Source organism: Sabethes cyaneus, chromosome 1 (assembly GCF_943734655.1).
Source record: "Sabethes cyaneus chromosome 1, idSabCyanKW18_F2, whole genome shotgun sequence".
Taxonomy (NCBI): Eukaryota; Metazoa; Arthropoda; class Insecta; order Diptera; family Culicidae; genus Sabethes; species Sabethes cyaneus.
This window is the reverse complement of record NC_071353.1, coordinates 36,768,630-36,781,566: the sequence shown is the minus strand read 5'-3', so window position 1 is coordinate 36,781,566 and position 12,937 is coordinate 36,768,630. Positions and strand designations below refer to the sequence as shown.

The following is a 12,937-nucleotide window of genomic DNA, read 5'->3' as shown; positions in this document are numbered from 1 at the left end:
TTTTCCAAACGTTTGTTTTTTGGTTCGTCAGTGGAAAAACATTGTTTTCCTTCGGCCAACACCTGTAGAGCACACAGTTTTCTGCAGATATTCCCTTTCTAGTATCTGTAATATAGTGCATAAAGCTGTAAATAATTAGCTAAACATTTTTGCCTCGTCCATAAATCGCACTTTTGCCCTGTCCATGAATCGCACTTTTACCCCTCCTTACTCTACAGTTATTGACAGAACCGTAGCGTGACATTGTTACGCCCTTGGCGGAAACCCGATTTGGCGCCCCCTCATTTCCTAAATCAGTGTTCCTTCCAGGTTTATCATTTTTACGTATGTGCCTCTTATCCAATACTGTACAGCACTTAACGTATATACTGCAAATATGAAATTCAATGAAACAAGTTTTGCTGAAATCCTACGTTTATTAAGGTCTTCTATAAAAATACTTCGACTCCCTGCCAAGTGGCTTTACAGCGACGGCAGATCAAAAGATAGAAGTCGGAATATTATTCAACTCTTTCGTGGCATTGGTGATCAGCTCCTTCTCCATTTGCCCTCAAAGTTATTGGAATAAATGCTCCGTTTGAGCTTCGTCCGAAAATTTTCTATTGGTCGCAGTTGGGGACGCTGTAAGAGTTGGTGACCCACGGTGCAGTGTTTATCTTCAGCCGGTTCATCTCCTTTATCACCTGATCTCTTGGTATGGTGGACCAAGGCAGGTTCGGTCAAATGGGCACATGCTTTGTGCAATACCTCTTGATGAAGCCGTCTACTTCCGGTAGATACTTCGTACTGTATCTTCGTATCTTCTCGTTCACCGTAAACCCCAAATGAAAGGACAGCGGCTTGAGAATGTTCAAGCTTCTCGCTGGTCGTCGGCCACAGAAGGATCTTCTTCGGGAAGTTGGCGCAAAAGATATACATAGTTTACTTTCTTGGTGGGGGACGTAAAGTACTCGGTCCTCTGCCAGTCGTTGCCATCCAGCGTCAAGTAATTTTCGTCGCTTATCATGACCGTGACATCGTGCTTCGACATCGATAAGATGTTCATTACCAGCACCTTCTGGCGTTCTGAGGGCGATTTTCTGCTACTCAGACACAGCCAGCCTCGACTAACGCTTCGCTTCCGTATAAAAATGTCCATTTTGGTCAAGTACTTTTTCACTGTTTAGCCGGTTACTCCAACCTCCCGGCTCAAGGCAGGCGCGGAACTACGAGACCCTCCCGGTCTTCGTCTTAGAAGCTTTTGCTGCACGTTACAGTCACTCAGCAACTTCGGGCGGTTGGAACTAGACTTCCGTTCAACGCATGCGCCTTTCTAGCGTGAGAGGATGTTGTAAATGTCAGATTGGATCTGTTTAGCGAGTCCCAAGGTACATTTTTGTTGTATAATAGCTTATCAAGCACTTGTTCCACGGAAATTAGTTATACAGTAGTTTAATAAGCTATTATACAACAAAAATGCAGCTTGGGATACAAAGTGCTTCGCCGTGTCCAACTGCTTTGCTTCGGGTGAAGCTGGTAGTACGAATAAATCTTCGAGCGTAGATGTTTGACGGTTTTCATTTTCGCCATGGCTGTTGCATGCAAATCAACTGATGACGTGGCATGAAAAATCGCTAAATCACAGTTTTTTAATGCGAATGTTATTGCTAATGCTTCACTGAAATGCACACCCTTTTTGGCGCCTCCAAGAGCTAACGCCCTTGGCGGGGGCCTGTCTGGCCAACCACACGCAAAGGCGCTGGACGCTGGTTATTGATAATATTTTTCCATTTGAGTAGTAGGCTGACCGTAAAATGCAAACTGAACTTTTCTTCATCAAAATCATTGGATCATTCTTAGATGAAATGACATAAATTCAAAAAGTTGAGCAGGAATCAATACATATATTTGGGACGTCAGAATATTCTGTTCAATCCGTTCCATATCAAATGTTCAATTACTTTCTTCTAGGCGTACGCATGAAGATCCGAGAGCAGCTCGTCGTACAGCAAAGATCGCACATTTATTGCCCAGATGAAGTCCATGTGGTTGAACTCACGCTGTCGAACCAGGTACTGTTTGTGAACGTTCGGCAACTCCTGACGAAGCAATTCCACATCTGACGGTGCCGCCAACCAGTCGTTTGTGCTGTGGTACAACAAGGTCGGTGCCATGACGTTGTTGAAGTTGTACCGAGGCGGTAAGGCCTGGCCGTAGCGTATCATGTTCATTGTAGGTCCGTGATCGTATTGACGGAAGATGCGCGAACGAACCGTCTGGGCGTGATGAATCATTTGCATGGTGGAAGCTCCTGCTGGTGAATGTGCGTGAATCACGGGAAGCATTGTCTGAGAATAGTAGTTTAACATATTAGTTATCAGACGGTATGGGATGAAAACACGTAACGTACAAAGTTCACTTCTTGCGAATTGAACCCGGCAATCAGGAATGTGTTGATCGTACACATTTGTTGGAAAGGTGCTCCATCGTGACAGTTCTGGAGGCCGCCCTGAATGTTCATTTCATTGGTAGGAGCAAAATACCAAGTACCCATCATCTGTAGCATTAATTCCGTAGTGTGTAGATAGGTTGCAAGGAATATGACATAGGGACTTCGGGTGTGATGCATGTAAGCTGCTGGTGCAAGCATGTGTGCGCTCTTTACTCTGTTGTTATAGTAAGGATGCTGAGACATCATCACCCAAAAGGCAGTGGTTCCTTGTGAGTGGCCAACATATTGCAACCCTGTTTGTCCGGTCCGTGCTAGAATGTAGTCTATCATATTAGGTATATCTATGCTACCCACTTCATGCCACGAAAAGTCCCAGAATTGCTGGGTTTGGTTATTCCTTGAACGATGACGATTTGAATAGCGATTACCACGTCCATTACCAAGCCAAACGTCATATCCCGCATCGGCTAGCATATAAACCAGACTTGTCTGGGGACCCATGAGGATGTAATCGGCTGAAGAGCTCAGCATTCCGTGTTGTAACAGAACAACTGGTTTTCCAAACGCTGGAGGAGAAATGGGGCTTCCAGGGCAACGGTGCACTCCCAATAAGTATCCATCATCCGTCTCAATAATATGTTCTTCCGCAGGATAACCGTACTTGCGCAGTAATCCCAGCTATAAAACAAACTGAAATAGGTTGTGCAATTTAAAGCAAAGGCAGCTGACTTACCGCATCTAAGTGCGCATCCTCAATGATATCCGGATGTATCTGCGCATTGATGGCCACCACCAGGGTGGAACAAACTACTAAAATCCACTGTTTCATCATATGCTTCTCTTAGAAGTATTTTCACCAAACTAAGTTTTGCATACCTGTGCACGCGTTTTTATAATCCCAAAACTTATCGCACTAGAGCCACGCGGATTAGATTACAAATTCCCGGTTCCGGGATGGTAGTTCGTCACAATTCCCGACTCTTTATTAAGTAACATCATCAGATTTTCCATTCGATCGTAACCGGAGAGCTCAACCAAAGTTGGCATAAGACCCAAGTTACACTATAATAGCTTATTAAACTATTATACAGTTATTTCCCATGGAACAAGTGCTTGATAAGCTATTATACAACAAAAATGTTACTTGGGGATACAAACTGGGACTGTGAAATTGTTAGCTCTAACTACAGGTCGAAAGCTTTAATAGCACCAACAAATAGGTACTAAATAGAAAACAATACAAAAGAAATGCGTAACAAATCTTAAACATAGAATTAAATACCGTCCGTTTCTTTAGTGACAATAAGGTGATATCTACCTTCAGAGATCCGTTTGTTTGAAGAATCTTCTTTAAGAATAAGTACAGTACACTGCAATATTGTATAGATACAGTACAATACACCATTAAATAACATGATTAATGTGTGAAGTACTAAACATAGCAATCCGGGAGCATCGAAAGTGAGAATTAGGATTATAAAAACTCACCTGCACTGATCTCTATAATAGTGTTGTTGAGCACAATATTATCCAACTGTAAGGCGTTCTAAAGAATTTACCGAACAACCATTTTTTACATTTGTATTTAGTATTCCAATCAGTTTTTTCGACGGGCATGTTTGTATTTTGATGTACAAGCAAGTAGTTATCTATATCCGGTATTGCATGTATAGTCCCTAGGTGGTTGCTTTCGTACACTACTAGAATTATTTATTGTGTGGTATAATTAGGATTTACCTGTTTACGCAATTATTTATTTGAATGCTTCTTTCATTAAGATAACCAATATGATAGCATTCGTCATCCGTGTGTAAAATCCGGGAACAACAAAACCGCAACAAAAGGCAAGCTGCCACGGTATACGGGTTTGTATCTTGGACCAATCGATTGATACACATTGTCATGGAGTGGGGTTGGTATGAATTTGGCCTTTCAAAATTATCAATTACCTACCAAGCAGCTCAAGCATTAGTGTGATTTAAACCGTTGTTCAGGCTGGTCCAAAAATACTGCAATAGTTCTTGAAGTTTTAAGTGTTTGCAGTGTTGCTTAAAAATGCGTTCATAAATCATAGAAGTGTCAAATGGGCTTGCATATTTAGTGAAAAATACTAAACTGTAAGCTAGTTTAAAAGGAAAATTTTGAAATTCAGGTCGGACTCGATAATCTGGGTGAAAAAAATCCGGGTGAATCAAGGAACAATGAATCAATTCGACGGCGTTCTCATCGATGGCCGGGTTTTCTCGAACGTCACTAACATTATCCCTATAAGGTAATTGACTTGGTATTCCATTCGCAACAAAGCCGTCCTCCTCGGTTAAACATTCGGCAATTGGATAACTCGCAAGCTGCCGAGAACTACGAATGCTTACTAGATGAGGCTCCACCTTCCTCTGTGAAGTTAGGTGCTTCAATTTTCTGCGTCAGATGCAGGGTAGAGTTAATAAAGAATTAGAATAACTAATGACACACCCAAATTCTATAAGAAGGTGTGCCAATCTCGAAAGTGCTACACAACACACTTATACCAGACAAGTTTAGGGATGTGGAAGGAAACCAGATTGCAAACGAGTACCCGGTGGTCGACAGGTGAAAGTAATAGATTGATGAGATCTTCTATGACGATATAACGGAAGGATACGGATATGAAGTTAAATTGAGAGTGTCCACAAAGGCTAGCGTCCTAGCTCTCTCCAGATCCAGCGAATAACTAAACACTAATAGTGCTTCTGGAAAGCGTCGATTTGCGGAAGAATTCTACAAACATGGTACGCAACCACTAGTAATGGAAATTCATTGGACAATTTCTTTGACCCGACAGAAGAAAAAACTACCTAGTTTGTCCCACCTACAAAAAGAGCAATCAGACTGATTGCTGTAATTAGGACGGCATTTGTAACGACATTTGTCCCCAATAATAATAAATCTTCAGAAATTTCGGGAGTAAGACGTAGCCACCTATTTACTTACCTACTTATTAGTGCACGTCCGCCGGTCCAGCAGAACATAGAAATGAAATCAGGGATCTTCACTGCCGACGGCTACCCACAATGGCTTTCACCTGTCACCAGGACAGGTTCTCGCCAACAGCCCAGATGTCGTTGGTTAAGCTGGGTAAAAATGCGTAATTTTTGAAGGGTGGTGTCTTTGGAGAAGTTTAATAATAAAATATAGCGCACCTATCTGCACTAGTCCTAGCGACAAACAGTCTTCAGAGAAAATGTGTATTTTAGCATACTGAATAACTTTGTAGAACATTTGAAAGCAATAAAAAAATTGTGTGTAAAGTTATTGAGCATAACTGATTTTTAAGTGCTGCTTTTTGGCACATCATTATATTTCGCAACCAGTAAGAGATAGATGGTTACTACATTCAGCAAATTTGCTTATTTTAGTATGCTCTGCAACTTTTCGAAGAAAAAAAATCTTTTTGAAATTATTTAGAAAAACAAAAGTTCGTATCACCCTAATAGGTGAATTCACGGTCACCCAAGTAGTGCAGAAAGATGCGACATATTTTATTATTAAGCGTCTCCAAAGGCACCACCCTTGAAAAATTACGCATTTTTTACCCAACTGCTAATGTCGGCGTGTTTTCAAAATTTTACCACTGTGCGTTGCCATGAGTCTCTGGGTCAGGCTCTTCTTCGATGCCCCTGCGGATTCCAATCAAGTACTTTGCTGCCAGCAGATCTCGTTCGCTCCTTTTCTCAGGGTGTGTTTGATTCACCTCCGCCTACGTTCTCGGATTTCTGTTGCCATTGGTCGTTGATGACATCAACGATGGAGTTCTTCGTTGGATATCTAATTGTCAGGCCATCGCAGGCAGCATATAGTAAATACCCGCAGTTTTTGCGTTGTCTCTACTGAGATGCATCACATACAGTCAAGCATGCAGCTATACGGATTTAACGTTAGAGTTGAAAATATGGGGTTCGGTATGTAGAGTGAGGTGTGAGCAGAGAATTAAAATATCATCGTTCATACCCAGAAATAAACAACAAAAATGAAGAGCAATAAACTGGTTATTCTCTGCCTATAAAACAAACATATGTAGCAAACAGAATGTATCACGTCACGACAACAAAATAAAGGGATAAAGGATTGTCGCTGCGAGTGATTGTCGTATGAGCAGAATAACTTTCTTGATTTGGTATTGCAGGTATACAATAAGATAGGTGTTTGTCGCAAGTCGGCAGGTTTGACTTGTCAAAAACAGACCCTGATGAAGCTTGCAAGTCGTAGGTGAAATACGTATCTGGCGGTAGCGGTTCCTTCCCAGTCAGCATTTTGATATATATATATATATATATATATATATATATATATATATATATATATATATATATATATATATATATATATATATATATATATATATATATATATATATATATATATATATAATTAGATTGCAAATAAGAGTTACGTACTGATATGTATCCAACAAAATCGTATTCGACGCGCAAAACCCACTTATCCGTACCATTTTGGAGGCGATATACGCACTGAGGCACTCAATAATTTTGAGCGATACACTTATATAGGTATTGCAATACGATAAGATCCGATTAAGCGCTACCAGCTACATACAGCTTTACAACTTTGTGCTGGAAATCGTATATTTGTCAGCTACTAGCGTTATAAACGATAGAATATCAACTTGTGCGCGCTTTATTAGGCTTTATTTACAAATCCGAATTTGTTGAGAGATATTTACAATAATTTTCGTACATTGATATACAAGTTGGTGCTGGCTGGATTCTTCTTTGGCTAGGATGTCGTAACGATATCCAACTTGCTCCTGCCGCCGTTGGACACTATCGACGCGTTAGTGTATCTCAGCAATAACAAGGTGATGCTCGCATAAAATATCGGAGCTGTGCTAGTGGCGTACATCCAGAAGGCTTCGCACGTCCGGTCTAACCCACAGGGAAAGTGCGATCCACTAAAGACTAGTTGTTATTACCACAAAGCTCTGTAAACAGCTCTCCGTTTTCGCTCATCTCTCTTAGGCCATTCATTAGGTGGCTTGCCGTCCTAAGAAAAAGTCTGTTCAACAAAGTTTCTCCATGTCACTCGGTTGAGGGCCTCCGCTCTCCAATTCCTCGAACACCGAGTACTCTCTGCCAGATCTCGCTCCATCTGGTCTAACCATCTTGCCATCTTGCGCTCGTGGTCGTCTTGTTCCTACCGGATTTGATGCGAACACCATCTTTGCAGGGTAGTTGTCCGGCATTCTTGCTACATGCTCTGCCCATCGTAACCGTCCAGCTTTAGCCACCTTCTGGATACTGGGTTCGCCATAAAGCTGTGCGAGTTCATGCTTCATCTTCCGTCTCCATACTCCGTTCTCCTGTACGCCGCCGAAGATCGTTCTTAGCACTCGTCGTTCGAAAACTCCGAGCACTCGCAGGTCCTCCTCGAGCATTGTCCATGTTTCATGCCCATAGAGAACAACCGGTCTAATAAGCGTCTTGTACAGGGTGCACTTGTACGAGGACTTAGTCTGCTCGACCGCAATTGCTTGCGAAGCCCATAGTAAGCACGACTTGCGCTGATAATACGCCTCCAAATCTCACGGCTGGTATCATTGTCCGCCGTTACCAGTGAGCCAAGGTAGACAAATTCATCGACTACCTCAAACTCATCGCCGTCGATCAATATACTACTGCCCAAGCGGTGTCGTTCGGCCTCGGTTCCGCTGGCTCTCTTAGGCCATGGCATCCCATGACGCGTTTAAGATCCGCGTTATTTGAGTAAATTTTCACATTGATGTCGCCCAAGTAGATATGAATGTCCCCCTTCGGGATTTTGTTACAACACTGTTCAGCTGGTTGTAAAAGCTCTCTTTTCTTGCAGGTCCGCAACATCTGTTGATACATATCACTGGACTACAGTAAGGTTTCAAACCCACGTTCAAAATTTAACCACGCTTATTCTTTTGTTTATTAGTTCCCAATTCATGAGGACCGCATGTGTTTCTGGGCGCAGTAGGAATCCAACTCTACTTTCTTGAGTAACATTTTTACCTCGTATGCTTGAGTAGAGAAAGACTTGCCCGGGCGATGTCTTGTGTACACCAGTATTCGGCCAACGAACTTCCTGGGGCTTGTGAATTCAAGCTTCAAACGCCTAGCTTCCCTTGTAGGTTGCGCCAATGTACCCATGCACCGAACACCCTACCACGCAATCATTACGGATCATCTGTGATTTACTATGTATGCACTTCGAGGACACTCTCGAGCCCTTTCGAATCGCGCAGGGGAGTGCGGCGAGGCGGTGGACTAACCTGAGCGTTATTTAACATCGCTATTGTAGGAGTAACACGGCGTAGCCGGCATCGAAACGGAAGGCAGGATTCCCAGCAAGACGACGGAGGTAATATGCGCAAAACTAGAAGCGAAGATTTGAAGGCTTTTCTTCCGCATGCTCGCTGAGCGAAGCCGACGATGTACAAAACGCTGATTAGACAGGTTACGGAGTGCATCCTTGCTTACGGAAGATATACGTGGACTTGCCGTATTCGAACGACAGTTGCTACGGACTCCTTTTGTCGGAGTACAAACGAAAAATGAAGAGTGGTGGGGGTGCATGAACTGCAGGTATTCCTTGGAGAGATTCCCATCCTTTACCTGGTGAAAATGAGAGGGGTTACGGTGAGCCAATCACTTCGGAAGCTAGAACGGCGAATCTGTTCCTACTAGCACCAGAAATAGAGGAGCCCGTCGTGCAAGATGGCTCTACTAGGTTGACGCAGACTTGCAATTGTCGAGTCGCTCGACCAATTGGCGAATCGGACCTCGGACTAAGTGAAGTGGAGATTTGATGAAGCATGAGCCACTCCGATTCTAAATTGATGAAGAAGAATGTTTTCCAAAGTCAATTGTTTTTGTTTTTAATGCTTAGTTTAGTAGTCATGTATTGCTTAGTTTACTACTATTTTAGTTGTCATATATCATTTCTTACAATAATAGCTTATGAATCAGTAAACAGCGCTGTCACTAACAAAGTCTGTTAGTTACTGTGCAATAAAATAACTTTTTCTAGCTGTCCATTTCTGGTAGTAAGCATTACAAGTAGCGCAATCTATACTTTCAATTTCCTTACAACAGTTGGAAATTCTCGCCTACTTTTTCTACAAGCTAATCCTCCTTATAACCTCATCGTAGAGCAATTCTTTTACGTTTTTCGCAAACAAAAAGTCCAAATGATTGAACTTTCCGTGAGCCACCTGGAGGCGTTCAACGAGATTTGGAATCTCCGCTGACAAACGATCAACGTCGGCCGGACTGGCCAGGAAGTCATTCAGAGCGTAGTACACCAGTACCGGTGCCGTGATCTGCGTTAAATTGTACACTGGAGGAGTCGGTGTGCCGTACACGAAAAGGTTCTTGATCTTGCCATGATCGTAGCGACGGAACAGACGAGATCGAATTCCCTGTGCGAAGTGAGCGATCTGTTTGGTGGCTGCCCCAGCAGGGGTGTGGCCGACTAAAATTGGGATCAGTTTCTGCGGAATAATATAATACTAGAAGTTAGGATCGTTGAATTTGTGGAGAAAAATATGGAAGCTAACCAAATCAATTTGCTCCGGATCGGCTCCAGCCAACTGAAATAGAACATTTAAACACAGATTATTGACTGCACTAGACGTGCATAGAAGGTTGGCAATTTCATGCAGGATTGCATTGTTCGGGTGGAATTCAGCAATTCCGAAGATCTCAAAAAGGACAGTTAATGTATCCTGAAACCGGGACATGACCCGCAGTAGAGGACTTCGAATGTGCTCCGTATATGCTACTGGAGCGAGAGCCTGCATCAGATGAATTTTGTCGTTATAATCTGGACGTGTGGATGCCATCACGTAGAAAGTTGTGGTTCCCTGAGAATGACCGATGTAGTGTAGTTTTCGGTGCTTGGTGTGATTCAGGACGTAATCGATCATAGCTGGTAAATCGTAGAAACCAATCTCGTGCCAAGAGAACTGCCAGAATGCGAACATGTTTGGTGTCAATGTGAGATGCGCTCGTGAGTAAGTATTTCCTCGTGCGTTACCGAGCCAAACGTCGTATCCTTTGTCCGCCAAAAGGTAAGCCAAAGCATCTTTTGGCCCGGCTAGAACCCAATCGGCAGAGCTGCAAAGCAATCCATGCATGAGGAATACAGGTAAGCTGCCGTTTTTGCCAGGAATACGATGTAATTCCAAAATGTAGCCATCTTCTGTGACTACGTGATGTTGCTCTACTGAATAACCATATTTTTTAATTAACTGAGGAACTGTTAGGTGTGCGTCCGCCGAATCTACTTGAAAATCTCTTGTATTGTTATTATAATAAACCGGAGTACTCCTTACAGTGCTGATGCACAACAAGACGAATGTTTTAAAGATCTTATCCATAGCTTCTTTGTGGCAAACTAGTGTTATACTCACAAAAACGATGAATTTTATATAGCATTTTCAAGTGCTGCGCCACCTTTGAAGACAGGTTGTTCAAACCACTTAAGAAAAGTGCTTCCGCAGTTTTTGCGGGGCCAGCTGTCTAATCCTCGGTACTTTCTCAAAAGTCAATCGCTTTGCCGATTACAACCGTAATCGTATTCCGGTGTACTCTCAAACGTGATAAGAGTCTGAGGGGGAGATTTGCCAATATAATCTAATCCGGCGTTTGGCCATAAATTACAACAAGGTGACCCCACACGCGGGTTCGAAGCGATAAGTTCGAGGATTATAAAAATGCGTGCTGAAGTTAGACAGCAGTCAGTTTTGTTAGAATCGCTCTTAGAAGAAACATACGATGAAACAGTTGATTTTTATTTTTGCCACCCTAGTAGTGGCTATCAGCGCGCAGATACATCCGGATATCATTGAGGACGCGCACTTGGATGCGGTAAGCCAACCAGGTTGCGTTATCAATCTAGGTGAAGAACTCACATTGATTTGTTTTATAGCTGGGATTACTGCGCAAGTATGGCTATCCTGCGGAAGAACATATTATTGAGACGGATGATGGGTACTTATTGGGAGTGCACCGTTGCCCTGGAAGCCCCATTTCTCCGCCAGCTTTCGGAAAACCAGTAGTTCTGTTACAGCATGGAATGTTGAGCTCTTCAGCTGACTACATCCTCATGGGTCCGCAGACAAGCCTGGTGTATATGTTGGCCGACGCAGGATATGACGTATGGCTTGGTAACGGACGTGGTAATCGCTATTCAAATCGTCATCGTTCAAGGAACAATGAAACCCAGCAATTCTGGGACTTTTCGTGGCATGAAGTAGGCAGCATAGATATACCTAATATGATAGACTATATTCTGGCGCGGACCGGACAAACAGGATTGCAATATGTTGGCCACTCACAAGGAACCACTGCTTTCTGGGTGATGATGTCTCAACATCCTTACTATAACAACAGAGTAAAGAGCGCACATTTACTTGCACCAGCAGCTTACATGCATCACACCCGTAGTCCCTATGTCCTATTTCTTGCAACTTACCTGCACACTACGGAATTAATGCTACAGATGATGGGTACTTGGTATTTCTCGCCTACCGATGAAATGAACATCCAGGGCGGTCTTCAGAACTGCCACGATGGAGCACCTTTCCAACAAATGTGCACGATCAACACTTTCCTAATCGCTGGATTCAATTCGCAAGAAGTGAACTTTGTAAGTTACGTGTTCTTGTCTCAAATATTTCATATCTAATAGTTCAAACTACAATTTTCAGACAATGCTTCCCGTGATTCACGCACATTCACCCGCAGGAGCTTCAACCATGCAGATGATTCATCACGCTCAGACGATTCGTTCGCGCATCTTCCGTCAATACGATCACGGAGTTACAATGAACATGATCCGCTATGGTCAGGCCGTACCACCTCGCTATAACTTCGACAACGTCAGGGCACCGACCTTGTTGTACCACAGCACAAACGACTGGTTGGCGGCACCGGAAGACGTACAATTGCTTCGCCAGGAATTACCAAACGTACACAAGCAGTATCTGGTTCGGCAGCGTGAGTTTAACCACATGGACTTCATCTGGGCGATTAATGTGCGATCTTTGCTCTACGACGAACTGCTTTCGGATCTTCATGCTTACGCCTAGAGGAATATACTACGATATTCATGTGGAACGATTCGAACGTTTTTTGCTTACCACAGAATGTAAATCCGAAGACTCCAGTATACATATTTCTATATTTAATCTGCTTTTTATCGCCTTTTTAGCAATAAAAATTGGGTTTACCAATTTAAGCTTATCTGCTAAAGTGTTTCAACCCAATAAAGTAATCTCAATGAATACACTTATATTGAACTCCCGCAGCGATGACAAATCTCCACCGTAAAGATAAGTAAAACGTTTTCGCAAATCATTCAAATGATTGGATCTTACGCCTACCATATATAGTACTTCTTATCTTATCATCTGCACGTGTATTAGAATTGGGTTGTTAGCTCCCGAAAGAGTGTGACGCACAAAGTGTGGTTTCGAATTGC

The 12,937-nt window shown here is 42.8% G+C and overlaps 3 protein-coding genes across 3 annotated transcripts; 1 reads left to right on the top strand and 2 right to left on the bottom strand.

Annotated features, from left to right (window-relative positions):
* Window positions 1-1,946: 1,946 nt before the first annotated feature.
* LOC128732650 (lipase 3-like) lies at window positions 1,947-3,260 on the bottom strand. Its single transcript, XM_053825943.1, has 3 exons — window positions 3,165-3,260; window positions 2,390-3,109; window positions 1,947-2,327 (listed from the first exon to the last, which is right to left on the bottom strand). Exons 1-3 carry the CDS (start codon window positions 3,258-3,260, stop codon window positions 1,947-1,949), a joined length of 1,197 nt encoding a protein of 398 aa, XP_053681918.1.
* A 6,309-nt stretch (window positions 3,261-9,569) lies between these two features.
* On the bottom strand, window positions 9,570-10,832 carry LOC128745580 (lipase 1-like). Its single transcript, XM_053842658.1, has 2 exons — window positions 10,011-10,832; window positions 9,570-9,944 (listed from the first exon to the last, which is right to left on the bottom strand). The coding sequence occupies exons 1-2, from the start codon at window positions 10,830-10,832 to the stop codon at window positions 9,570-9,572; spliced, it is 1,197 nt and encodes a 398-aa protein (XP_053698633.1).
* Window positions 10,833-11,229: 397 nt separating this feature from the next.
* LOC128732512 (lipase 3-like) lies at window positions 11,230-12,545 on the top strand. The gene is made up of 3 exons (XM_053825778.1): window positions 11,230-11,322; window positions 11,384-12,103; window positions 12,165-12,545. The coding sequence occupies exons 1-3, from the start codon at window positions 11,230-11,232 to the stop codon at window positions 12,543-12,545; spliced, it is 1,194 nt and encodes a 397-aa protein (XP_053681753.1).
* The last annotated feature ends 392 nt before the right edge of the window (window positions 12,546-12,937 follow it).

What these genes read in the sequence shown, in the direction of transcription:
- LOC128732512 (XM_053825778.1), top strand. Translation starts at nt 11,230, where the DNA reads ATGAAACAGTTGATTTTTATTTTTGCCACCCTAGTAGTGGCTATCAGC. An exon ending in AGGACGCGCACTTGGATGCG is followed by an intron (nt 11,323 to 11,383) that starts GTAAGCCAACCA and finishes TTTGTTTTATAG; the next exon opens with CTGGGATTACTGCGCAAGTA. An exon ending in ATTCGCAAGAAGTGAACTTT is followed by an intron (nt 12,104 to 12,164) that starts GTAAGTTACGTG and finishes TACAATTTTCAG; the next exon opens with ACAATGCTTCCCGTGATTCA.
- LOC128745580 (XM_053842658.1), bottom strand. Translation starts at nt 10,832, where the DNA reads ATGGATAAGATCTTTAAAACATTCGTCTTGTTGTGCATCAGCACTGTA. An exon ending in ATCCGGAGCAAATTGATTTG is followed by an intron (nt 9,945 to 10,010) that starts GTTAGCTTCCAT and finishes ATTATTCCGCAG; the next exon opens with AAACTGATCCCAATTTTAGT.
- LOC128732650 (XM_053825943.1), bottom strand. Translation starts at nt 3,260, where the DNA reads ATGAAACAGTGGATTTTAGTAGTTTGTTCCACCCTGGTGGTGGCCATC. An exon ending in AGGATGCGCACTTAGATGCG is followed by an intron (nt 3,110 to 3,164) that starts GTAAGTCAGCTG and finishes TTTGTTTTATAG; the next exon opens with CTGGGATTACTGCGCAAGTA. An exon ending in ATTCGCAAGAAGTGAACTTT is followed by an intron (nt 2,328 to 2,389) that starts GTACGTTACGTG and finishes TACTATTCTCAG; the next exon opens with ACAATGCTTCCCGTGATTCA.